This window comes from Centroberyx affinis, unplaced genomic scaffold (assembly GCF_046629955.1).
Source record: "Centroberyx affinis isolate AG114_WGS23_722 - 3 ecotype Tasmania unplaced genomic scaffold, CSIRO-AGI_Caff_v1 ptg000422l_1, whole genome shotgun sequence".
NCBI classification, from domain to species: domain Eukaryota; kingdom Metazoa; phylum Chordata; class Actinopteri; order Beryciformes; family Berycidae; genus Centroberyx; species Centroberyx affinis.
The window spans coordinates 80,925-104,753 of record NW_027279087.1 but is presented as its reverse complement, the minus strand read 5'-3'; the positions used below and the strand labels follow the sequence as shown (position 1 = coordinate 104,753).

At 42.1% G+C, this 23,829-nt stretch overlaps 2 protein-coding genes across 4 annotated transcripts; one reads left to right on the top strand and one right to left on the bottom strand.

The window, feature by feature from the left end:
- Positions 1 to 1,547: 1,547 nt before the first annotated feature.
- bmp8a (bone morphogenetic protein 8a) lies at positions 1,548 to 17,441 on the top strand. Of its 3 annotated transcripts, none has more exons than XM_071516661.1 (8): positions 1,548 to 1,612; positions 3,657 to 4,096; positions 10,877 to 11,069; positions 12,256 to 12,404; positions 13,211 to 13,390; positions 14,107 to 14,186; positions 14,800 to 14,910; positions 15,587 to 17,441. In XM_071516661.1, the coding sequence occupies exons 1-8, from the start codon at positions 1,548 to 1,550 to the stop codon at positions 15,734 to 15,736; spliced, it is 1,368 nt and encodes a 455-aa protein (XP_071372762.1). In that variant the 3' UTR covers positions 15,737 to 17,441. The 3 variants fall into 3 exon arrangements, with proteins under 3 accessions (XP_071372762.1, XP_071372763.1, XP_071372760.1); XM_071516662.1 differs by lacking the exon at positions 1,548 to 1,612 and having other exon boundaries at positions 2,402 to 3,999; positions 4,066 to 4,096; positions 15,587 to 17,440; XM_071516659.1 differs by lacking the exon at positions 1,548 to 1,612 and having other exon boundaries at positions 2,402 to 4,096.
- A 105-nt stretch (positions 17,442 to 17,546) lies between these two features.
- Positions 17,547 to 21,394, bottom strand: LOC139641981 (zinc finger protein 706). The gene is made up of 4 exons (XM_071516663.1): positions 21,347 to 21,394; positions 20,062 to 20,205; positions 19,479 to 19,607; positions 17,547 to 18,911 (listed from the first exon to the last, which is right to left on the bottom strand). The coding sequence occupies exons 2-3, from the start codon at positions 20,194 to 20,196 to the stop codon at positions 19,512 to 19,514; spliced, it is 231 nt and encodes a 76-aa protein (XP_071372764.1). The 5' UTR covers positions 20,197 to 20,205; positions 21,347 to 21,394; the 3' UTR covers positions 17,547 to 18,911; positions 19,479 to 19,511.
- Positions 21,395 to 23,829: the final 2,435 nt, after the last annotated feature.

Below are 23,829 nucleotides of genomic sequence, written 5' to 3'. Positions count from 1 at the left end.
CGGGGCGGGTGGCGTCAGTAGGAGTCAATTGTGTAAAAGTAAAACAAAAAACTAAAATTATAAACAATTTTTTGTTCTGTTTTTGTATTAAAAATATGCTTGCAGTAAAACTGTCTTGTGTTGGTGATTTATGTTTGGCTTACTTTGGCTGTTTCCTGTAATAACTAAAGAGCTCGTATGTTTGTGTGTGAATGTGTGTGTGCAGTAAGAAAGCGAGTGTGTCATATTGTCTCCATGTGTGGGCTAGTGCACATAAAACAGATTTTTTTTTGTGCAAAAAGTGTGCGTGCATGCTCTAGTTTTTTATTATTTTTGATCATGATTTTTTCATACATTAACAATTTTTTGTGATTTTTCAGCATAATGTGATTTTTTTTTTTAAGCGTATGTGTGTGCGTGCACCACTACATACAAATGCTGTTTTTAATCATTATTTTTGATTATTTTTCCGATGTTTTCCTAAATGTTTTTATGATTGAAATGATTTTATTTGAGTATATATGATTTTTCATAAATCCTCAACAAAAATGCATACATATGACTGATTTTGGGCAGGAAGGTGCAATTCTATTTTTTTTCTTTTTTTTTTAAGTAAGTAGGAGCATATGTTTACATATGTGTAGCCCTACATGTGCATACATCTGTGTTTTTTGTTTGTAAAGAGTTAAATCTCTATTTTTTTATTTAATTTTTATTTATTTTTAAATGTATGCGCGTGCACACGAAGGCCTGACAGCAGACCACAGACTCCCAGCAGTGACCGGACATTGCTCTGTAATTGGGACTTGGGTGCAATTAGCCTGTGTGGAGATAAGGACACACCCGTCTGGATCTTCTGCTCGAACTTTCTGTTCCTACTTTCCTACCATGAAGACTGATGTTGATCATTTGGTCTCTTTCCCCTCCTCCTCCTTCATGTTAGCATGTGTCATTATGTTCCTGATCACAGCCCTAGTGTGTGTGTGTGTGTGTGTGTGTGTGTGTGTGAGAGAGAGAGAGGGCGAATTTGAAAATAACTTTGTCCTGTTTATTCGGTGGTTCCACCGGAGATGATGAGGTCTGATTTTTCGGAGTCCACCCTCTGCAGCTGTGTGTACACACACACACACGCAGTCCAACCTTTTCACTCCTCTCTTATTTTCTGTCCACTCTCCATCCATCTACGCTTTTCCTCCCTGCAGGCCATCTGCCATCACAAACTCCTCTCTGATGACAGTCCTCCCTCCATTCCTCCTCTCCGTCTCTCAGGAATGTCATTTTTCAAGTCAAGTATTTCAGGGTTTCTAGGAGACTCCACTCCCATCCATTTCCTCCTTTTTTTTTTCCTGATTTTTTTTTTTGTCTTGCTCGATCACACCCCCGATCCCTCTCCCTCTCCATCTTTCACGCCTCCGCCTCGTCTTCTTCTTCTTCTTCGCCATCTCTCACTCCTCTGCCCAAATCTTCTCCAGCCAAAACTCCTTCGCCGATGCACAGAGAAAAGAAAAACAAAATGGGTAGAGCGCTAATTCCTGGCATTTGGGACTCGCCCTTTCGGCCAGGACAAAATGAACAGTGGTCAGTTTGGTTTGGTCAGTGTTATTCATGCCTTTCAAAGTGACCACAAGTACCAGTCTGCTTTGAAGCCAAGCGTACACAAACACGGGCTGGCACAGGCCTGACCCTCGCTACTATATTTGAGTCATTTCTTCCCTCCAAATCCTCTGGTTAAAACACACACACACACACACACACTCACACAGACACACACAGCATGCTTGCATTAGGCCCGCTACTGAGAAGGCTAGGTAAACTAATGAATGTCTCAACGGGAAATGGTGTTATATAGCATAACGCAAACTCTGCCACTTCACAGGAGTGTAAATGTTGACAGTTCGCCTCTACATTACTTTGCTGAGTGTTCACTGTTAGCTCAAGGTAGACTTACTGAGGAATGTCACTTACTTTGGTATCGCACTTTGTTTCAACCCCAAACCACAGGTACCGCAGTGGTGTTAGAGACTCGGGAGCTTCGGCATTGGCCTGAGATGAAGAAAAAAAAACAATTCAGCCAAAGTGACAAACATGCCCGCAGCAACACTGGCAGTAAAACTAAACTCAGTTTTGGCTCAGAAGCAGGAAACCCTAGTGCTTGTCGTGTATTTCTGTTTATGAGGAAAGAACTGTTAAATTTTAAATGGGGCATCAAGATGTCCGTCCCACCGAGCGGACTGAGACTCGACGGTATTTGGCTATGAAAGGAAGCAGTCATGAAAAGATGAAAAGATAGATGGGTGGAGGCAGAAAGGAGGGAGAGAGAGAGAGAGAGAGAGATGAGGTCTCCCAAGGAGACTGTTGGGAGGGGCGATGGGATGTAAGCGAGGCGAGAGGGAGACGTTTAAAGACTTGAAAGAAGAAGAGGAGAGGCTGAGGCTGTGTGGGACACTCCCTCTGGGTTACGGACGAGTCTTACACACTCCAAACTTGCTTCAGAGGTGGGATACGTTCAGAGGACACACACACACCGCTGCACAGCTCTGCCCTACAGATGCTCACACACTCCCAACACACACTGACATCAGGGTCGAGGACCACGGTGGAAACATTATGGATTAATAACTAAGGACGCCTCTGTTAAGGATTACAATCAGGAAACAATTTCCCGGAGTTATCTTTTTTTTTTTTTCTTTTTTTTTTTCTTAAACTGGATTAAGAAAGACATCTGGAACCCGAGAGACGTGTGGGCGGGAAACAGTCTTGAATGGATGAATAAGTACTCAAGGATAATTGGATAAAAGCTTCCAGCAGCGGACAGCAGAGATTTCTGATGGCTCCGCAGTGAGAGAGGGATTCCTGTGAGGTATCTGGTTGTTGTTTTCCTGCTGAGCGTTGACTCACTGCAGGTGTGAACCGCTTTTACTGTTTCCTCTTGAAGTCAAACGGGACTGGGAGCAGATCTGATGCCATATCGCTCTCTCGTTTCACTCCACTCCATTGCGGCACCTGCTCTTAACTTAAATTGCTTTTTCATCCTCCAAGTTTACAACTTCAAAAAGGGGAGACCAATTTTCCAGAGGGGCATTGTTTGTCTATATTCAAACACATCAAAAACAGCCGTGCTTGTAATTATGCCGTTGCTGTCATTATCTCTGTTCCCTCTACTGCATGACTAGAGGTAGGGGAGAGAGAACGCAGTGGTGGTTCTTCTTTTTTTCCAAGACTGGAGAAGGTAGAAGAGGAAGAGAGGAAGGCGAGGAGGGAGGGAGAGATAAACAGAGGCAGTTTAAGGCAGTAAACACGTCTCGTCCGCGGCCGGCTCTCCTCTAAACACATCAGGCATAAATCAACACTGCGTTTGTCTGTGGTGACTCTGTGAGACAGCGGGACAAACAGTCTGGCAGCGAGGGGACAGACTGACAGACGGGACCGAGCAGAAGACACGGCGGCTGCTGGTCTGGAAACACTGGAGGAGAGCTGAAGGGACTGAAGTCAAGCAACTCGGGCAGCCGGTTGTTCGTGAAAGTTTGGAATACCGGCGGCAGGTTTTCCAGCGCAGAAGAAGAAACACCAGAGCAGAGTACGAGGGAAACCGCAGCCATGGCTTCAGTCGTCTCCTACCGCTCTGAGAACACAGAGAGCTGCGGCACCTACACCCTCTGCTGCCGGTGCAGCAGGAGCCCCCGCCGGCCTCTCCTCCGCCCCGGGACCCTGCTGCTCCTCCCCCTGCTGCTCCTGCTGCCCCTCTCCCTGTGGAGCCAGCAGGCCGAGGCCGTGGTCCACTCCAGCTTCCGCCGGCTGAGCGGCCGCGAGAAGAAGGAGATGCAGAAGGAGATCCTGTCCATCCTGGGGCTGCCGGGCCGCCCCAGGCCCCACCCGCCGCTCAGGCCGCCCTCGTCGGCGCCGCTCTTCATGCTGGACCTGTACCACGCCGTGTCGGCCGAGGGGGACGAGGAAGGGAACGGCATCCTGGGAAACGGACCCGGGGCGGGGAAGTTCGGGGGGCCGGACGGGCTGGGGCACGTCAGCCACGCGGCCCTGCCGACCCTCAGCACGCACACGCCGCCGCTGGGGACGGTGGTCAGCGAGGCCGACACGGTGATGAGCTTCGTCAACCTGGGTGAGTAAACCAGTTCATTAAAGCTTTGACATTTGCTGTTCCAAACACCCGGTGTCTGGTAGCTCTTTCCCAGGAGAAATGTTCTGTCGCACAGGAAGTGATGCGTTTATGTGTCTGGCTGCAGCAACAGCGGTTTGTTTGTAATAAACAGAAGAAGAAGAACTGAGTAGTTAGCGTGAGCAGTGAAAGCCACCATGGCTGGACAGACAGAGAAACGAGCGCCACCTACAGAAACTCAAACTGCAGCAGCAGAAATTCCAAGCTCCTCCCACACAGTTTGATTGACAGGTGATCTCTGGGAAGTACAGTGCAGAAACACCACAGCAGTGAGCTGCTTAGCAACAAAGATTGAGACAAAATAAAAAAAGAAAACAAGAATCTCGCAGATTACCACCTTCGCTTTAAATGGAGAATATTTTTATCATCAATTTCGAATGATGTAGCAATTTTTGACTTTGTGGCTTGGCTAGAAATTGCTAACTAAGAGAGAGGGGTGAAATTACCATGTGAGCAAGTGAACTTGACATTAGCAGTGACAGTGCCATGTTCATAATACCCATTCAATTTCTCTGTCACTCAAAGCACTGCAGTGAGAATTTCCACAAACATTTAGCCCATAGGAGAGGATTCAACCAATGTCAATATGGCTGAACTATATTGGTAGGTTACCGTTCCAACCCAGCATTCCTGAATCCACCACCCTGGGACAACATGTCCGCTGCTGCCAGAACCAAACTGGGCTGGGCCTCCCGAAAACATTTCAGCGCTGAGGGCATCTTTGATACGATGTTAACCAATGACAGATCAAAGATGAACAGGTTGATTCAATATGGGGCAGAAAATCTGATTATTAACCAACATGTGGCACGGATCCGATCTTATCATCCGCGTTTCAGTCCATGAGGTTTGTGCTTGTTCAGCAATGAAATGAAGAGATATGTACAGTATTGTTGATGCTCAAAGGAGAACCCCCCCCCCCACACACACACACACACACAGGGAGGTCAGAGGTCAGGTCAGGACCTGTGCCACCCTGCTGCCTTATTATAATCATCAAAATAATAATACATTTTTATATACTTTAATTGTAACACATTTTCATTCACACAAGGAAAAAAGGCATAATGATTGCAAAATTATGGTCACAAACGTTATTTTACACAACTCATAATAATGGTTGGTAACTTGATTGGTGTAGATGGTGACACCATGATTCAAATTACAGCAATAAATTGTCTATCCTCATATTTTATGGATTTTGGAGACAAATATGATCAATAATTAACTGGAAGCAATCAGATCACATTACTGGATTTGAGTAATCTGATGGATTATGTTATGGATTATGGTTTCAAAACGGGAATCCACGATTTCTAACAGCATTTATCTACAGAACAAGTTCCCTCGCAGACTGTGTGTGTGTGTCTGCTCCCGTCAAACCCGCTCAGCAGCCTGAGCGATGCTTATCTGTCAAAGCATAAAAATTAAACATCCTTCTCTCAATCGCTTCCTTCCTGCAGCGCTCCTGGAATGGGACGCTGAGCCGCCCCTCGTCCCTCGTTCACCGTGGGAAAACACCATTTCCTCCGTCTGCTCTCCTGTGAATTCACATCAAATAGAGTTTACTTTCAAAATGTCCGTTTGGGAAAGAAAATGCAACCTGAATAGTCAATATTTCAAAAACACATTACATTTTATCCTCAAAACCATAACTATTTAGTAAACAAAAGTGACTCAAAAAGTGACTCAATCATTAATAGTAACCCACAGTGCACTTTAGTTTCATACCAGCAATCATTTTGTATGAGTAGATATATTTTATTTTTTTTCAAATGATGGTGATATCTCATTTTGGGTTGAAACCCTTCAAATCAGAGTAAATTTATTCAAAGTGAATTTTTTTTTTCAACTTTTCAGACAGGTTCAGACACACCTATATTTTACATTTTCACAGTTTGTGACAATTACTTTTTTTTTTCTTAACTGTAATCCCATCCTTCCCCTTCATTGCTCACCTATATCAGTGTTCATTTTACATGAAAGTGTAGCAAAACACTTTCCGCAGACCTGGAGAAGAGAAAAGAAGTAATAACCATCATGAGACTATAATAATGTCTTTGCATGTGTGTCACACTGAACACTTTTCTATGAAACGTGCAGTTTTAGGATGTTTTCTGACTCAGATGTTCTCAACAGCATTTTCCTACGACGCCTTTGCACTTTGAAAATATCACAACATACTGCAGATATGGTATATTTAGTTTATTCCAATGCCTAATCTAATAAACTAACACGTACAGTTAATGTAAATTGAATCAAACAGGCGTGGGTGTGTGTGTGTGCCTACGCATGTGTAAGGGAACACACAGCTGGTTAGAATTACAGGCCCCTCTGACACACACCGAAAAAAAAAAAAAAAAAAACCAACGGTCCGAAGCTAGATGAAAATAATGCTGCGGAGGGAGCGAATCTAAAAATACCAGGCAGGGTTGCAATTAGTGGTGTGTGTGCTGAGCAGCTGCTGCGGTCCAGGGCCCTTAGTGTCTCTAATTACTGTACGCAGTGTGTGTGTGCGTGTGTGCATACATGCGCACGCCCAACCCATCAGGGGTGTCCTTGTCCTTATAGTATCTCTATTTACCATACATTCTGTTTGTGTGTGTGTGTGTGTGTGTGTGTGTGTGTGTGCGCCAAACCCAGCCGACCAGGACTGCTTCACTGCGGGGTTCCACAAGGACACACACTGCGCTGCTGCTCCGGTTGCATGTGGGGTGTAACATAGGTGTGTGTGTGTGTGTGTGTGTGTGTGTGTGTGTGTGAGGCGGTGTGTTCCCCTGTTCACCTCTTCATTTACGTCAGATGTGTCAGAGGGAAGTGAAGGAGACAACAGCTGCTGCCGCCGCGCCCCTGAGCAAGGCACTGGACTGCTGCAGATGAGCTGAAACACAGTGAAATGAGGGTTTAAAAAAAAAATACACCGAATATTCAGTACTGAAACTTGGAAAGGAAACAACTTTTTTTTTTTTAACTTTTAACATGAGGATCCCATGTCATTCTTGTCTTGATAGGTGTTAAAGGCGTGTTATCCACCCTGAGACACTGGAACAGTTTAAAAAAAAAAAAAAAAACATCTCTTGGTGATGTACCTTGGATTTCTGGGTCCATTTTCTTGTTTAGTGATGTATTTTTCTTATTCACCATGGATAGCTGGCCAAATGTAGACAACCTGACGCCACATTTCCAGCAGCTACAATGGAGTGTGACAGCAGAAAATGTTTGGTGTCAGATTCAAAGAGCGAGGGCTTCTTTCTAGAGCCGCTGTTTTGCACCGAGAGACGTTCAGCAGTCATACAGGGAGAAATCCATCAGAGAAGAGGAGAGAGACCAGTTTCTCCAACAACAGTGGCCTCAATAGACCAGAATGCAATGCAGCCACAGGTTGTGTTTTGAGCAAGTGGTTCAACTCTCAATTTTTCCTGAATGGAAAAAGTCCCGCTCCGCTGTCACTATCACTATTTCTCTCTCCACCTACATGTATAACCCACAGCTGAATGCAACAAGGTTACACCTGTTGTCAAAAGGCATTCTGGGAAATGTAGGAAATCACTAATTGGTTGCAACCGTTTATTGCTGTAGTCTTTCAAATAAAAGCTTTGAATGGCTGTAATCAACTTTAGAGCTGCAACGATTAATTGATTAATCGATTAGTTGTCAACTATTAAATGAATCGTCAAGTATTTTGATAATCGATTAATCGGTTTGAGTAATTTTTTAAGAAAAATAAGTCAAAATTCTCTGATTCCAGCTTCTTAAATGTGAATATTTTCTGGTTTCTTTACTCCTCTATAACAGTAAACTGAATATCTTTGGGTTGTGGACAAAACAAGACATTTGAGGACGTCATCTTGGGCTTTGGGAAACACTGATCCACATTTTACACCATTTCTGACATTTTATAGACCAAACAACTAATCCATTAATCGAGAAAATAATCGACAGATTAATCGACAATGAAGATAATCGTTAGTTGCAGCCCTAATCTACTTCTCATCCATTTTGCTCTTGCCAGGCAGAACTATTGCTCGTGAAACTAAATCACATCAGTAGGGAATCAAGGAAGTGCAGAAATCTGATTGGCTGTTGACGGCCAATGACCGCGGAAACTTTTCTCAGCTGACAAGCTTATTGAGCGTCCGATCATCAGCCGAGTTTCTCTGGTCGCTCAGCTCTATAGGGAATGAATGGACTTCTAGTGACTTGTTGATTGTGTTGGTCACAGTTTATCTCGGGGTTAGACTTGAATCCTCAGCCTCCGCACCTCGTCTTGCCTGATATCAGACAGAATTATCAACTCGTTAAACTCCCTTTCCATCTTCAGTCTGACATTGCCTCCACCAGAGACGGTTTAGAGTGTATAGAGCATCTTTGCCTCCACTCTGACCGATTTCTGTGGCGGAGGGGGGATTCGATTTTCCCTAACCGATCACTAGAGACCAACGTATCCGCCTGAATCTAACGTCATTTTAAGTCGACACTGATGCGTAGCCATGACAACACCAGAGACGGCTCAGAAAGTATAGATCATCTTTGACGACACGGAGTGAAGTAAAAACTAAAGTACGACGACTTTTAATGGATTCAGAACAGCCTCGATAGCGGTGTCTATCTTGTCTGTAGCGGTCGCCATTGTTGTTATTACTCCTCCTTGGTTCCGGCACACAGCTTGACAACAGCTTGACAACGGCATTAGTCCCACCCGTGGCGCTGATTGGCTAATCGTTAGTCCCCCCCGGCGCTCATCGGACCGATCATTTTTCAACCGAGAAACCGCTGTTTCATGTCATGATGCCAGACCAGAATCAGTCAACTCAGTGGAGTGGGCGGATTCAAAGGTCTGGACCCAGGCAACACCTCCTCTCCTTTATATGAACATTCTTAGCTATGCGTTAAGAATTTAAACAAACTCATATGAATTGTAATCATGTATTCCAATGAACTGGACAGTTTTGATCAGGACCGTATTGTAAATGTTTAAGCAGATAGGGTTTGGACCTACTTCTTGTAGCAAGAGACCCGCAGGTCGGGTGGCGAAGGTCAGCTCCTGTCCCGTACAGGAATATGAGCCGAGGAGTTTAGATACACCTAGTCCTTCCTGGGTGTGCTCTTCCCTCTTTCACTGACCCAGACGCTCATCTCCCACTCCTCCCATCTCCTCCACAACTCCACCTTCTCCTCCTCTTCTCCCCCTCCTCTTCTCCCTCCATTCTTCACCCTCATATCAGACGTTTTCCAACACGTGAAGCATTTTCACTTCTCACATTTTCTCCTCTTCGGATCACAGCGTTGACCTAAAACTTGAGACTTTTCACTTCTTTTCTTTTTCACTCTTTTCTTTTAACTTCATCTCCTCTCACCTCTCTTTACTCTCTCCTTTTACCACACCGAGCGACTAAATCTAATTACATAGCCGACCTTTTAACCTTTATAAGTACTAAAATATTCCCTGTGCTTTGTTGTTGTTTTATTCTGTGGCACTGATGTTATGGACAATAAAGCTTTCTTTTCTGTTATTAAAAATCTTTTCTTATCTTTTCTACCTCCTCTCCCTGCCTGTCATACCTATCAAGCACTTCACAGGAATATTTGTTACATCAATGAACCTGTCGGTTGCTTTTAATATTGCTCTTATAGGAATTTAAAAGCTCTTCTGTTGCTCTGGATAAGAGCATCAGCTTTAAGATTAACGTTCAGAGTAGCTGTGAGGAGAGTGTGTCTGTCTGCCCCCATGTGGTGTGAAGTCTGTTTGTTCACGGTGCTTCCCAGTTAAATGCCAGAAACGACATGTCAATACTTACACATATTATTCAAAGAGGAAAGAGAGGAAATATCATGACCACAAATGTGTTCTCAACGCATAAAAAAAATCCAAAGTCCAGGCAGTCCAGTTGAAAATCATTTAATTGAAAAGGCCAAATATTTATGTTTTTGATTGATTTCAAGGTTTCATTGTTTTAATACAGACTCTGGAATATGTAAATAGTAAGAAAAGTGTCTGCTGTTAATTATTACAACAAACTATTTCAGAATGTATCTTCTTAATTTGTTTAGTGCTGTCCTTATTTTTTAATTTTTAGTTTATTTATTTTTAACTTAAGTCTATTAGTCTGTCATTTTTTTTTACCTTTGTAATTTAAAATTGTAAATGTACCATGTCTGATTGTTGTATAATTGTTAATTAAGAAACCTGAAGTGCTGCTAGTATCTTTCCTCTTTGAAATACTATTTCATATTTACAAATCCTATCCTCTCTCTCTCTCTCTGTCTGTCTCTCTCTCTGTCTGTGTCTCTCTCTCTCTCTCTCTGTCTTTCTCTCTCTCTGTCTTTCTCTCTCTCCCTGTCTCTGTCTTTCTCTCTCTCTCTGTCTCTCTCTCTCTCTCTGTCAATTTCTCTCTCTGTCTCCCTCTCTCTCTCCCTGTCTCTGTCTTTCTCTCTCTCTCTCTCTCTTTCTCTCTCTGTCTCTCTCTCCCTCTCTCTGTCTCTCTCTCTCTCTCTTTCTCTCTCTGTCTCTCTCTCCCTCTCTCTGTCTCTCTCTCTCCCTCTCTCTCTCTCTCTCTCCCTCTCTCTCTCCCTGTCTCTGTCTTTCTCTCTCTCTCTGTCTCTCTCTCTCCCTCTCTCTGTCTCTCTCTCTCTCTCTCTGTCTCTCTCTCTCCCTGTCTCTGTCTTTCTCTCTCTTTCTCTCTCCCTCCCTCTCTCCCTCTCTCTCTCTCCTCCCTCCCTCAGTGGAGCAGGAGCGCGACCTCCTGCAGCCTCGTCCGTACTGGAAGGAGTTTCGTTTCGACCTGACTCCGCTCCCTCAGGGCGAGACGGTGACGGCGGCAGAGTTTCGCATCTACAAGACGCTGACCATGGGCCAGAGGGCCAACCGCACCCTGCACATCTCCGTCTACGAGATCCAACGAGAGAACAGACACAGGTTCCCGGAGAAAAGTTCCATTTTCTGTTTCCCCATTGTCTCTTCTGAAGCTATTCTTCCGCCGCTTTGCCTCTGTCTGAACTTTGCTCCAAATGTGTGTACCTACTGTCATATTTTTTATTAATTGGGTGCTCAATGATGAATGCGTACAGGCTTATTTCTCCCCACGTATTCCAAAATCAAAGGCGCCAAGAACATTTTCCATTTCCTCACCCACCACTCCCTGCTCTTTCACCATTCACACCGGCCTTTCCTCCCACGCACTTGTTTCTCATCCCATGATGACTGTAAAAACTTCTTAGTCACAATCAGCTCAGAGTTGAAAATGGATGATTTTGCCGCCTCAAATCTTTCTCTCCTCTCCTCTGTTTGCTCTCCTCTCTTGTTTCCTCTTCTCTCTTTTTCCCTCTCCTCTCTTGTTTCCTCTCCTCTCTCGTTTCCTCTCCTCTCCTCAGTCAAACATTACTTGCAAACAGACCTTGGCGTTTGTTTTAACCTGCTTGCAGTACCAGGTGGGTGGTGTTTTCTGCATGAGGACGATTCAGATAGCGTCAAATAAGTTGTCACGCACAGAAATGTATACTTAACTAACTTTCAAATACTTTCCTGTGAATGTCTTAACCTTTTGGCACTTTGTATTGTATTATGTGGCAAAGCCCACCCACCAAGACAAAGTGTAAAAAACTGAACATGCGAAGTACGCCTCCTTTCTCGGCCTTCAGGCTGGGTGATCTGCCAAGAACTGTGGGCTCACAAAAACATCTATGAAAAAGATGGGAACAGCAGCACTCCAATTTTTTTCTTCCAAAAACAAAGAAAGATTTAACTTCAGTTGTACCATAGTTTTATTGACGGCCACATCAGAGTAACACATTCCAGCAAAAGCCTTCTGTAGAGCGTTCCAATGTTTTGATGCACTTTGTTCCCATGAGTTTTTGTGAATAAACCATAAAATGTTTTTCAAATATTACTCGACAACAGCTCTATTCCTGACACGCACTGGCAGCAGGGTGGCCTGTGTTAAAGAGACCATACTCCATCCGGACACCCTGGGCTCAAACCCAGTGTTGGTGAACAGCCACCCTGCTGAAGTGTCTTTGAGCAAGTGACTGAATCCCTACCAGCTCCAGGGCCGCTGTTCTGATGCTGACCTCTGACCTCTCTGTATATGTGTCTTCTCCCCCAGAGAGCCAGAGCTGGTGCTGCTGGACATGCAGTCCGTGCCTGCAGGACAGGAGGGCTGGCTGGCCTTCGACGTCACCTCGGCCTCCAACCGCTGGCTCCTCCACCCCCGCAGCAACCTGGGCATACGCCTCTACGTGGAGACCGAGGAGGGTGGGTGGAGCGCTGTTTCGCTGACTTAGAGTGAAGGTGCTAAACAACATCTCAGTCCTCTAACAAGAGAACTGCGATGAAGTTTGCTAGGAGTGAGAACGTAATCTGAACCAACTACAAGAAACGATCCTAAAACATAAGGGTTTATGGGTATGAGGAGATAGATGTTGACATCTGATAGCCAGCAGTTACTCATGCTTGAAAAGCCTAGCATAAAAAAACAAACCGACTTCAATGAATGTGATATGAACACCAGGGAAGGTAAATTACAGCAAAGAGCGCAGACAAACTATGCTTAGCTAAAGTTACAGGACCTGGAATCAGATTTGTTTTGACTCAACATCTCTAACCTGCAGGATGACAGGTTACCAGTAAACAATAAACCAATAAACAAGCTACTTGTGAGTCCATGTGACTTTTGTTCACAAGCCCTTGTTCACTTGTAATTGGGCAGTGTGAACCTAAACGAACCAAATTCCAAAACGCAGCAAACTAAACTTTTCCATTTTGCATCGGACCAAAGAAAATGAACTGTAGGTGTGATCTTGCTTCGGCTTTTCCAAATGATGTGTGGCAGCAGCACTTTCAACTGCACCATGGATGATGGTGCACCTGCAGGACCAATTCATTTCATACGCTGCACCCCAACCACTCCTTCACAAACACATTTAATGCTAATATAACGTTAACACAGTGTGAAAATATGCTCAACAACAGTGGGACTAAATGCAAGCAGATATCTATACATCTGCCAGTGTTAACGTTTTTAACCGTTCCTCCCCCATGTGAATCGGCTTCTCTTGCAGACCGCTCCCTGTCTGCAGGCTGGATCGGGTTGGTGGGGCGCCGGGGGCCTCGGTCCAAACAGCCCTTCATGGTGACCTTCTTCAGGGCGAGCCAAGCGCCGTGTCGCCCGCCCCGCGCCCTCAAGCCACACCCCCGCAAGAAGAAACCCAAATACGACCTCCCCGTCCCCAGCATTCATGGTGAAGTTTTAGGTCTAAACTTGGGGGGGGGGGGGGGGTGACAGCCAAGACTTTGATGCTTTAATCTTACTTCACCACTGGCTCCAGTTCTCACCATTTAACTTTTTTTGTTTTGTGTGATTCTGTTCCAAATTCAAGAACTGGAAATCATCGTCATAAAAAAAAAAGGCTATTATATATAAAACACCCTTAAGCAATTCCCCATGGGGATCATTAGTTTCATTGAATGTCATCTCATCAAATCTATGAAGACATTGCAGTTTCACTTTTCATTTTGAATTGCGTGAACTGAAATTGAAGCGAACCCAACCCTGCTGAGATACGATGTGGCTTATTCTGACTCTTAAGCTGTTTTTAAATTTAAAGAAATATTACATACTTGTCTTGGAGAGTTCACTCCCAAAACATTAGATATTAATTTTGGAAAACAATCATGAAGTCCATCGTTCAAAAGCTTTAAAATATCGTCTGAAAAGTGACCAAGAATGTACATTTTTAATGTGACGTCAATAATTTTGTAAGAGTAGGTGTCACTTTTTTTCAAATTGTGGATACCTTGTTTTGGAACCCTTCACATGTGTAAAAACATGATAGAATGAATGGTTGAATTTAAAAAAAAAAAGCCATAGAAATTGTCAGTATATTCCCCCTAAATGAACATAAACATGATTCTGTCACTTTGTTCTCAGTAGATGTTTTGTGTTTCCTCCCTACAGACCACAGTCATGCCAACAGCGGACGTCAGGCGTGTAAAAAGCACGAGCTCTACGTCAGCTTCAGTGACCTGGGGTGGAAGGTGTGTTTATCTAATTTTTCCTCCTCTTCTTCAGGAATCTTATTATTCTACCTGTCCGTTTTATATTTCTCTTATAGTAGTTCAGTGTCAGTGTTACTAAAGCTGGATTACCACTGGAGAGAGGAAAAAATATATAATGTGACCTAGATTTCTCCAGTTTTTCCGGTGTTTAATCTGCCGTGGACGGACCGTATCTAGGACTAAGATTATCTCTGCTGCATTCTACAGAAAAGACACCGGTGGCTTTAGTGTTAAGATGCTTTTGGGAAACCTGGGGCCTCATACGTTTTTATTTTTACAAATTTTACGCTTCTGACCAAATTGAAGCCATAGCTGTGATTTATGACAAACCGATCTTAACGTACAAATAATCACATTTTTGTATTATTTTCTGTAATATATCTGTATAAAGTGATAGTGATAACCTGTTACGACAAAAAACAAAAAATTTGAATAATTTATATCATCCAAAGAAAGAATGGCATAATTATAGTCTAGATATGGGTCATATTCTTTGAAATTATAATATAAAGGATGAAGTGAAAGAACGTTTTTTTTCTAACTGAGGCCCCGGACCATAAAGTAAATTTCTTGGCCCCTCTCTGCTCGTCAGGACTGGGTTTTGGCCCCCACAGGATACTCGGCCTACTACTGTGACGGAGAGTGCCTCTACCCTCTGGGCTCCTGCATGAACGCCACCAACCACGCCCTCATCCAGCAAGTGGTCAGTACCATGATGAGGAGTACAGGAGAGACGGGTTTTATAAAACAACCTACTGCAACATATGGATTTATCCCTTCATTTCTCCCTTTTCTTTCATTCATTGCCAAGACTTTTCAGTGATCTAATCTACTGATTCTCAACCTTTTTCATATCGAGGACCCTAATTTAGTCCACATTAGTACCACGGACCCCCCCAATTTGATTAGATTTTGTCTCAGACCCAAATCTGAGAATATTTTTATTGTTAGATATGATTTTGTCCAGAATTTAATGACTATCTGTATTGCAGGTAGAGAGATAACAGTGAGACCATGATCAAAACAGTCATTCTTCTACATTCTCTAATTGTGTTAACTTCTTATAAATGAAGTAACAGAGAAGTTTAACACCTCGTCATTTTGCTGGGGACCCCCATGGAACCCCCTCAAGGACCCCTGGTGGTCCCCGGACCCCATGTTGAGAATCACTGATCTAATCCATTTATTTACACACTAATATTTGAATACCTGTTTGTTCTTTGTCCTTGCACTCCATGCTATTGTTTGCTTGAGATGTTGAAAATCTAGGAATTGAAGCTTATCTGAAGCTACTGTTGCGCTCAGTTGCAAGTCTCTCTGGATATCAGACATCATCAGCTAGATCTTGAGAATGTAAATGTCCCCCTCTGCTCCGGCAGGTGCACCTCCTGAAGCCTGATGAGGTTCCCAAGGCGTGCTGCGCCCCCACCAAGCTCAGCCCCATCTCCGTCCTCTTCTACGACGACAACAACAACGTCATCCTCAAAAAGCACCGGAACATGGTGGTGAAGACCTGTGGATGTCTATGATAGCCAGCAGAGCCCATTCAGTAGCCTGGACACAGATCGAGTCCAGTCCAGGACCAAAAAAAAAAAAAATACACATGGATATTAAATTTTTAACATGAACTCTGCAGAAACCACCTTTTAACGGGAAGGAGCTTGATGACACAGGCACCAAAAATCAGGTCTGAACCTATATGTATAAAGTGCTGATCTAGAATCAGTGACTTGAGTGTCATGAATAGTAATTTTTCCTGATCAGAAAAGGAAATGTCACTGATTCCAAATCAGTGCTCTTACTCAGAGGCTTTATACAGGGCTACTATACATTTTCAGTTCGAAATTACAACTTTTTGAGGGTCTTTATTTCTTGACTGGATTTCAAGATGTTGGTTCATGTTAAATATGATATACAATATGCTCAAAGTGGCTGGACAACACAACTGTCAGCTGGGCCTCGTCACTCTAAAGCTGAAGATTAGTCTTCATAACAAACATGTGACATGACAGTGGGTCAACTTTATCAAATTGTTCTGAACAGCTGTTTTTTTCCAACTTGTACTTTTCCAAAGTACTGTACTTTAAAGTTAGGGCTGCAACTAACGATTATTTTCATTGTCGATTAATCTGACGATTATTTCCTTGATTAATCGATTAGTTGTTTGGTCTATAAAATGTCAGAAAATGGTGAAAAATGTTGATCAGTGTTTCCCAAAGCCCAAGATGACGTCCTCAAATGTCTTGTTTTGTCCACAACCCAAAGATATTCAGTTTACTGTCATAGAGGAGTAAAGAAACCAGAAAATATTCACATTTAAGAAGCTGGAATCAGAGAATTTTGACTTATTTTTCTTACAAAATTACTCAAACGGATTAATCGATTATCAAAATAGTTGGCGATTCATTTAATAGTTGACACCTAATCGATTAATTGTTGCAGCTCTATTTAAAGTATTTTCCAACTTTCCAGAGCACAAATTTATCAAATTCAAATCCCCATCATTTCCCCAGACTATCCAGAGCTGCGTAGGAAATGTCCCCTGATCTTTTCATGGCTGTCTCAAAGGGAGAAACTACTACTTACTGTCTGTTAGCCTCAGGAGTCACTCTGGGGCTGTTTTCATAGATTCATCTTAAATCAACACAGCAGCAAATTGAGATTACCCACTGAATATTTACATTTATGTGCTCAGGCTAATTGAGGTTTGGGAAACTTTAACCACACATGATATTAGATGGCATTAGATGGTCTTAGTGAGTTGATGCCTTACAAGAAATATTAACTGACAGCATTGTTATTGTGGCAATACACAAGTCTGAGAGATTATATATTATTTTTTCCCCTTTCCTAGAGGATCAGCAGTAGACCAACACCGTATTTGTATTTGTGTATTTTTGTACAAATCAATTATGTCTCAATGCTAAAGTCATTCCTGTTCAACTCTCCACTTTATAATAAAAAATGAGATATGGCGAGATTTGTGCTCACTCACTAACCGGTACAAGTTGGCAGCAATGGAAAATCTCTGTTAAGATTTTACTGGAGGGCAGTGAAGATGTTTGGGTCTTTTCTTTTTTTTTCTCAAGTCCATGCCTGTGCTCTGCATTACATTTCTCCTTCTCAAAACTGACTTTGACCAACCAGAATCTATGGACCCCAATTCCACACAATCATGGTAGATTGAAATGTAATTAGTAACTGTGTCACTACGGATACCATCACATCTTTCATGTGCCACTTTTAAGGTCTCATGTAATTTCTCAAATCCACAAACTCAAGGATTTGCAAGGCCCCTGGGAAGCCTTGCGTTGCATTTTCTCTTTCCCATTTACACAAAATTAAGCCGAGAAGAACGGTCACTTTAAATACATCGCTCAATTTATTGAAAAGGGTAAAAAGCAAAAATAATACAATATAACGGTGGAAACAAATTTGTGAATGTTTTTTCTTTTTTTGCCTGCTAGGAAATATATGAAGAACCGGAACAGGGCTTCATCATGTTGGCAGTTACTGAACTAAAATCTTAAAATCTCAGTCCTTGGGGCTTCTTACAATTCCTTCATACACTGACCATTCAAACTACAGCTGAAATGATTGATAAGCACGGAAAGAGTGTATGGGAGGTTTACAAATACTTGTGTTAGAACTGCAAAAATAAAAATAAAAATTAGAGCTAGGTTTCCGAAACAAATCTCCTCCTAGTTTCACTTAAATCCAGTGGGACAAAAATGATCTTATTGCCAAGATTGTTTAGGGAAAATTGACTGTGAATAGCGTTAAGAGTGAGCAGAAGTAGCAAAAAACAGCAACACGCTACAATACTTGATAACTGTGTGGTCGATCATGAGGTACTGTTTATCTAGGTGTTACTGAGTGTGGACACCTATGGAGCAGCAGCGCAGAGGAGGCACGGCTGTGGAGTCCATCGCTCTTGTTCGACAAAAACCATGCATCTCCAAAAATTACCCCCCGCCCCAAGAACTAATAATACGCATTTTCTCATTGACACCCATATATTTCTGAAATGATACAACGGGATTTTAGTAGTTTTCCCAAGGCCCAGAGGTCATGAAACTGATTCAAACACAAACAACCGTGTTAATTTTCAACTCAAATGAAAGAAAAACACCAAAATTGGAGTTGCTAGATTTTCTTTACCCAACAGCTGTGCCATGTGTGGATGAAAGTGATGAATTCTATAGTAGAGGTCTTGAATGTGCCATCTATACCTCACTGTGGACGACGGAGAGTGTTCAAGAAAGTACAACCAGTTGCCAGCCAGCCGATATTCAAAAATAACTTCTTTTTTTTTTTTTTTACTTTGCAAGGTAGCCTTTTCCATAGGTCAACAAATTTTCCAACTATTTGACATTCTCAGTGCTCTCACATCTTCAGTCCAAGATCATTTTCGTATTAGTAACGTTCGCAGGCAAACTTGCTGGTTCTGCTTTCTGGGAACCCCCCCTCTGGAAGAGCAAGGGTAGTTGTACACAAAATAAATATAAAAACGTGGTGCTGGTGCACTTCTGCCCCTGCGTTCTGGTTTTGTTCTCTTACACAAACACACGCTCACACACATACATCCCCTCCCTCCTCCCCCATCCCAACCATGTTGTCCATTAATATCGAAGGGTCCCAGTGTTCGTCATCAACATCCTTCAGGCTTCATGATTCAGCGGTAAATCCATGGTCACTGTGTATCTGTAAGTAACAATGTGTGTTTAAGTTCTCTGTGTCTTAATGCTCACAGTTTGTTTGTCAATACTAATAGAGGCAAGTTAACATGGCAAAAAAACTTCAGGTTATTAGGCTAGGTTATTTTTATTAACAGCTTTCTATTCCAGTGCAGCTTGGGTTTTTCTTTACTCACATGCTACTGAGTATTTTAATGTTAAATGTTCACTTCACCATCTCTACTTATTGCTATTGTTCAAATGATTATTTAAATACTTTGATACCAATTCTAATCCTTCTATATCCAAGGACAATTTTGCATATCACAAATGTGACCAGCTGCTGGTTCTCCCTCTGCAGTGTCTTACAGCCTACATTCAGTTAATTCTACAAGATAAGCTTAAAACAAACAAAACAAAAAAAGTCTTTCTGGGTTCAGTTAAATTAAAAAAAATAAAATTCAATGTAGTGCTTCTTGTCTGGTATATAATCAGCTGTTACCTGCAGATAATATGGTTAGACCTTGACACCCAGTTGATGTGCCAACCTCTTCATCTACAAAGGGGATTACAGTGGTACTACAGTCGGTCTTACCCAGCTTTTAGGTCCAGTCCAGCCAGTGGTCCTTTATGCCTGAACGTCGGCCAGCTCAGGAGGCATGGGGGACTTCGGGTGTTTGCTTTCGAAGTGCTGCTTGAATGTCTTGGGGTCAGGCATCTGCGTCTGAAAGGAAGAGTCAAATCAAGGCATTAGTTTCTTTCTTTTTTTTTTTAAATCGCATGAACACAAACGGCACTAAAAAAAAATTGATCAAAAAAATCTATTTTGAATCAAACTGTGGCCAAATGCCTTAGGCCTACTGTGGGTCCAAAAGTGACATAAAACAATCTAATAAAACAGCAAATAATGGCCTACCCAATAACTTACAAAAACTCATTGAAATAACTGGTTATCACAGTATCCACGTATTATAGAATACAGCAAGTACCAAGCGTTTCTGATGAGTTAGTGAGTGAACAAAACAGATATGTGACACCATTCATACATTTTCTGGGCCTTTGCTGAATACCTATTAGTCCTGGAGGGTTCCCTGTGGAGTAAATAAAGTGTCTGGTAGAACAGACAAACTTACTAGTCACAACTAAAATATACTCTTATCTGGCTGTCCAGTGCTCACCCGGCAGACAGGACAGGTGTGGACCAGAGCTGCCTTAGCTGCAGTCTTCTGGTCGGCGCCTTGCCCTTTCTTCTTCTCTGCTGCCTTCTTGGCGTTCTTCTGCTGGGACTGGATCTTCTGCTGCCCACGAGCCATGGCCCTCTGCTATATATCGTAACAAAACAAAAATTAGTCGATTTTTGCTGGTGCTTAGCACACTCTGGATGACTGACTAAAAATGGCGAATAAAAGCAGGGTGGAAAATCAACATCAGCTGGTAGATTTTGGCTGCAATTGGTAAATTTGCTGACTTTACCAGTCACTTTGGCAGGTAACCAACAATCATTTGGAGGCCTTTATGTACTACTACTTTACTTTCTATTAGTGAAATAGTCAAAGTGCCTAGTACTTTGCAATGTGACTACTCCACAAAAAGTATAACCTGCCTGCCTAGCTACTAATATGCTGCTGGTAAAGTCATATGAAGGTTTCAAATATGACTATCAGCAGAAAAACAGCATCAAATCAATCCAGGTGGGATATTTCGAAGATTAAATATTTTATTTTTTTGATATACCAACCTTTAAAAAATTAAGCAGCAGGCCCTGGACCCAGAGTGAAATATTACCAGCCTCTAGTTTTCTGTGTTTGTATATTTAAGTACTATGTATATATTTTTTTCAGATAGTTAAATTACTGACACTTAACCACTGATGAGGTCATACTAGGAAAAATGGCCTAACGTTATCAAAACAAAGCGTTGCTTTTAAGCTAACGTTAAGACACGATTTTAGCTAATGTTGGACTGGCTATGTTAGTACATTTAAAACCTCGCCTAAACTAATTCACAACAGAAACACATAAACTTCAAAGTTATTAATGTTGACTAACGCTGCGGCCATGTTAGCAAAACTAGAACAGTTAACGGTTACATTAAGAATCTGCATCTCAAATGCCTAATTTATTCCAATTTATTTATTAACAGAGTTACTTCTCTCCAACCGCTGCCATAAATGTATGGTTGTTGTTAACATCGCTTGTATTACAGGGTCAGCAATTTTATTTTAAGTTAACGTTAGCTAAAAACTGTCAACACCGTCCACACACAGGCCTTTCAGCCGGCGCCGCCTTGCTAAGCTTGTTAGCTAGAAAAGCTAAGATCACATGTGACTTCGAGTTACTAATCCGTACAGTATTACTGGAACAAAATGAAAATCGGCTTCAGTACAACGAGCCGTTAGCTAACACGAAATGATATAGTAACGTCTAAATGATAAGTAATCTGTCCATTTTAAAGCGAATTTACCTTCGAGATTTGTCTCTCTCTTGGCTCTTCTGTCGTTTCCTTTTTGAATGCCAGAGGAAAGTTCAAAGAAGGTTTTTAAGGTGTCCGTGTACCTAACGCCGTACTAATGCAACGCACAGCGCCCTCACGCGGCCTGGAGGCTGAGCTTCAGCTTCGAACTTGAGCCATTAGTAAACAAGTTATATTAATTGAAAATAGAACTGCTTATTAACATCTTTACCATGTTTCATAGCAATCGAGCAAACCATCATTAAGTAAGGGCTATTTTTATTATACTTTTTATTGGCTGGATATTAAAAATGTTGCTGTATGGCCAAATTTGATCGGATCTGAATGGAAATTCATATGCAAGTTCCAAGTGGAAATTCACACACGATCCTTGAGTTTGATAACAATAGCTCAAATTGTCTTGAGTTATAAGCCATTATATAATAGGCCACAGTTTTTGCCTACTACCTGGCCCTAGACCATGTGTACCACATTTCAGCACAATTGGCCAACCCAGATCAGAGATATCGATCTTTGGTGTTTGTGGCACTTCCACTTTTCCCACATGCTCATGGACCTTTATTAAACGTATCCACCAATTTTTATGATGATTGGACAAAGGGTTACTGAGTTATGGTCAATTGAGTGTTAGGCCACACCCCTCATACAAGTTCATTGGTTCACAGGGCCGCCATTTTTCACTGGATATGACTGGTTTATGCAATATTTTTGTAGGTTGGTCCGAATAGGCTATGTGCCAAATTTGGTGTTGTAAAAAATTGAAAAATCCTCAGGGAAAAAATGATTCCTCAAATTATGTAAATTAGCTAAAAAACAATCCAGACAGACTTTGGTGGTCCGACTGACAAATTTGTATGAGCAAACTCAGGAGAATATGTGTATCCATGTTTTCCATCTATATGCTTCCCCTGGGTCATATCATTCGAAATCATGACATCCATTTCCATTACTATGCAGACGACACGCAGCTATATATCCCTCTTAAACCTGGTGAGGTTGGCAATGTGTCCCGAATTATGTCCTGCCTCTCTGACATTAAGTGCTGGATGTCTCAGGACTTCCTTCAGCTTATTGAAGCTAAATCGGAAATCCTCTTATTTGGCCCCCCAAACTCCCTTAGCTTTTTTCAGTCCCAACTTGGCAGCCTGTCCCCCTATGTCAAGCATGCGGCCCGCGATCTTGGTGTGATCCTCGATTCTGACCTCTCCTTCGACAACCATATGACAAGTGACAAGTTGTGCAATCCTGTTTCATCCAGCTAAGGAACACAGCCAAAATTAAGCCTTTTCTTTCTTTTGCAGACCTCGAAAAGGTTATCCATGCTTTTATCTCGTCTCGGTTAGACTACTACAACTCCTTGTAGTCAGGCTCAGTCAGAAAATCATCTCCCGCCTCCAGTTGGTTCAAAACGCAGCGGCTAGACTTTTAACCAACTCCAACAGACGAAATCACATCACACCCATTCTAGCTTCTTTGCACTGGCTGCCGTTGCATTTTAGAATTGATTTTATGATTCTGCTGTTGACCTTTAACCTGTTAAGCCCTAGCCCTAGGAAAAAACGCCTAAAATAATATACCCCAAATGAATCAGGAATAGCTCCTCAACCATAAGGCCTATATGCATATTTCTGGTCTCCTTTGATAGGTAAGAAGCTAAGGAATATGAATCCACTGTAAACAAACCTATATCTATTACTATTCCAGAGTAAATGGAGATGCAATAAAGGAAAAAATAAGATTTTCATCCTCGCCTAGTATATAATTCTACATTTTAAATCACAGCTTAAAACATTCCTCTATATTAAGGCCTTTTCATAACGTTTTATTCCACTACCCCTGCTCTTTTATTTTGTCTGTTTACGATACTGTTTTGATCTGTTTATCTTTACTTTGTTTAATTGGTTCTTGCCTATGCTGTATCTCTTATTTGGTACTGTGAAGCACTTTTTAACCCTGCCTTGTACTGTATTTCTATTATTCTGTATTGTAAAGCACTTTGTAACCGTGTTTCGAAAAGCGCTATACAAATAAATTTTATTATTATTATTATTATTCTTATCAAGTTTCAGGTCAGTTGGATTTACAATGTAGGAATTCAAAACTTTCAAAAACTTTGAAAGGCTCTAACCGAAAATCAGAGCGCTCCCGCCAGGCCGATTGGGGTAATATTTATTTCAGCATTGACTAACCCATTCCTCCCCCTCAGCTTCTTCCAGTCTCCTATTTGAATTTTCAATAAATTACCTTTTTTGTTTGGAATCACGTCTCAAACCTATGCATTGCCACTTTGGGTATTCAGGCTATAGTGCTTAAGGTTAGGGTTAAGTTTAGGCACATAAAGGAACTTGGTAAAGGTTTGGGTTAAGGTTATGCTTAGGTTTAAGGTTAGACACATGACAACATTTGTTAAAGTTAGGGTTATAGGACAGTAAGACAGTTGACTTACAAAACAATTTTATATGTAGGAATGTGTT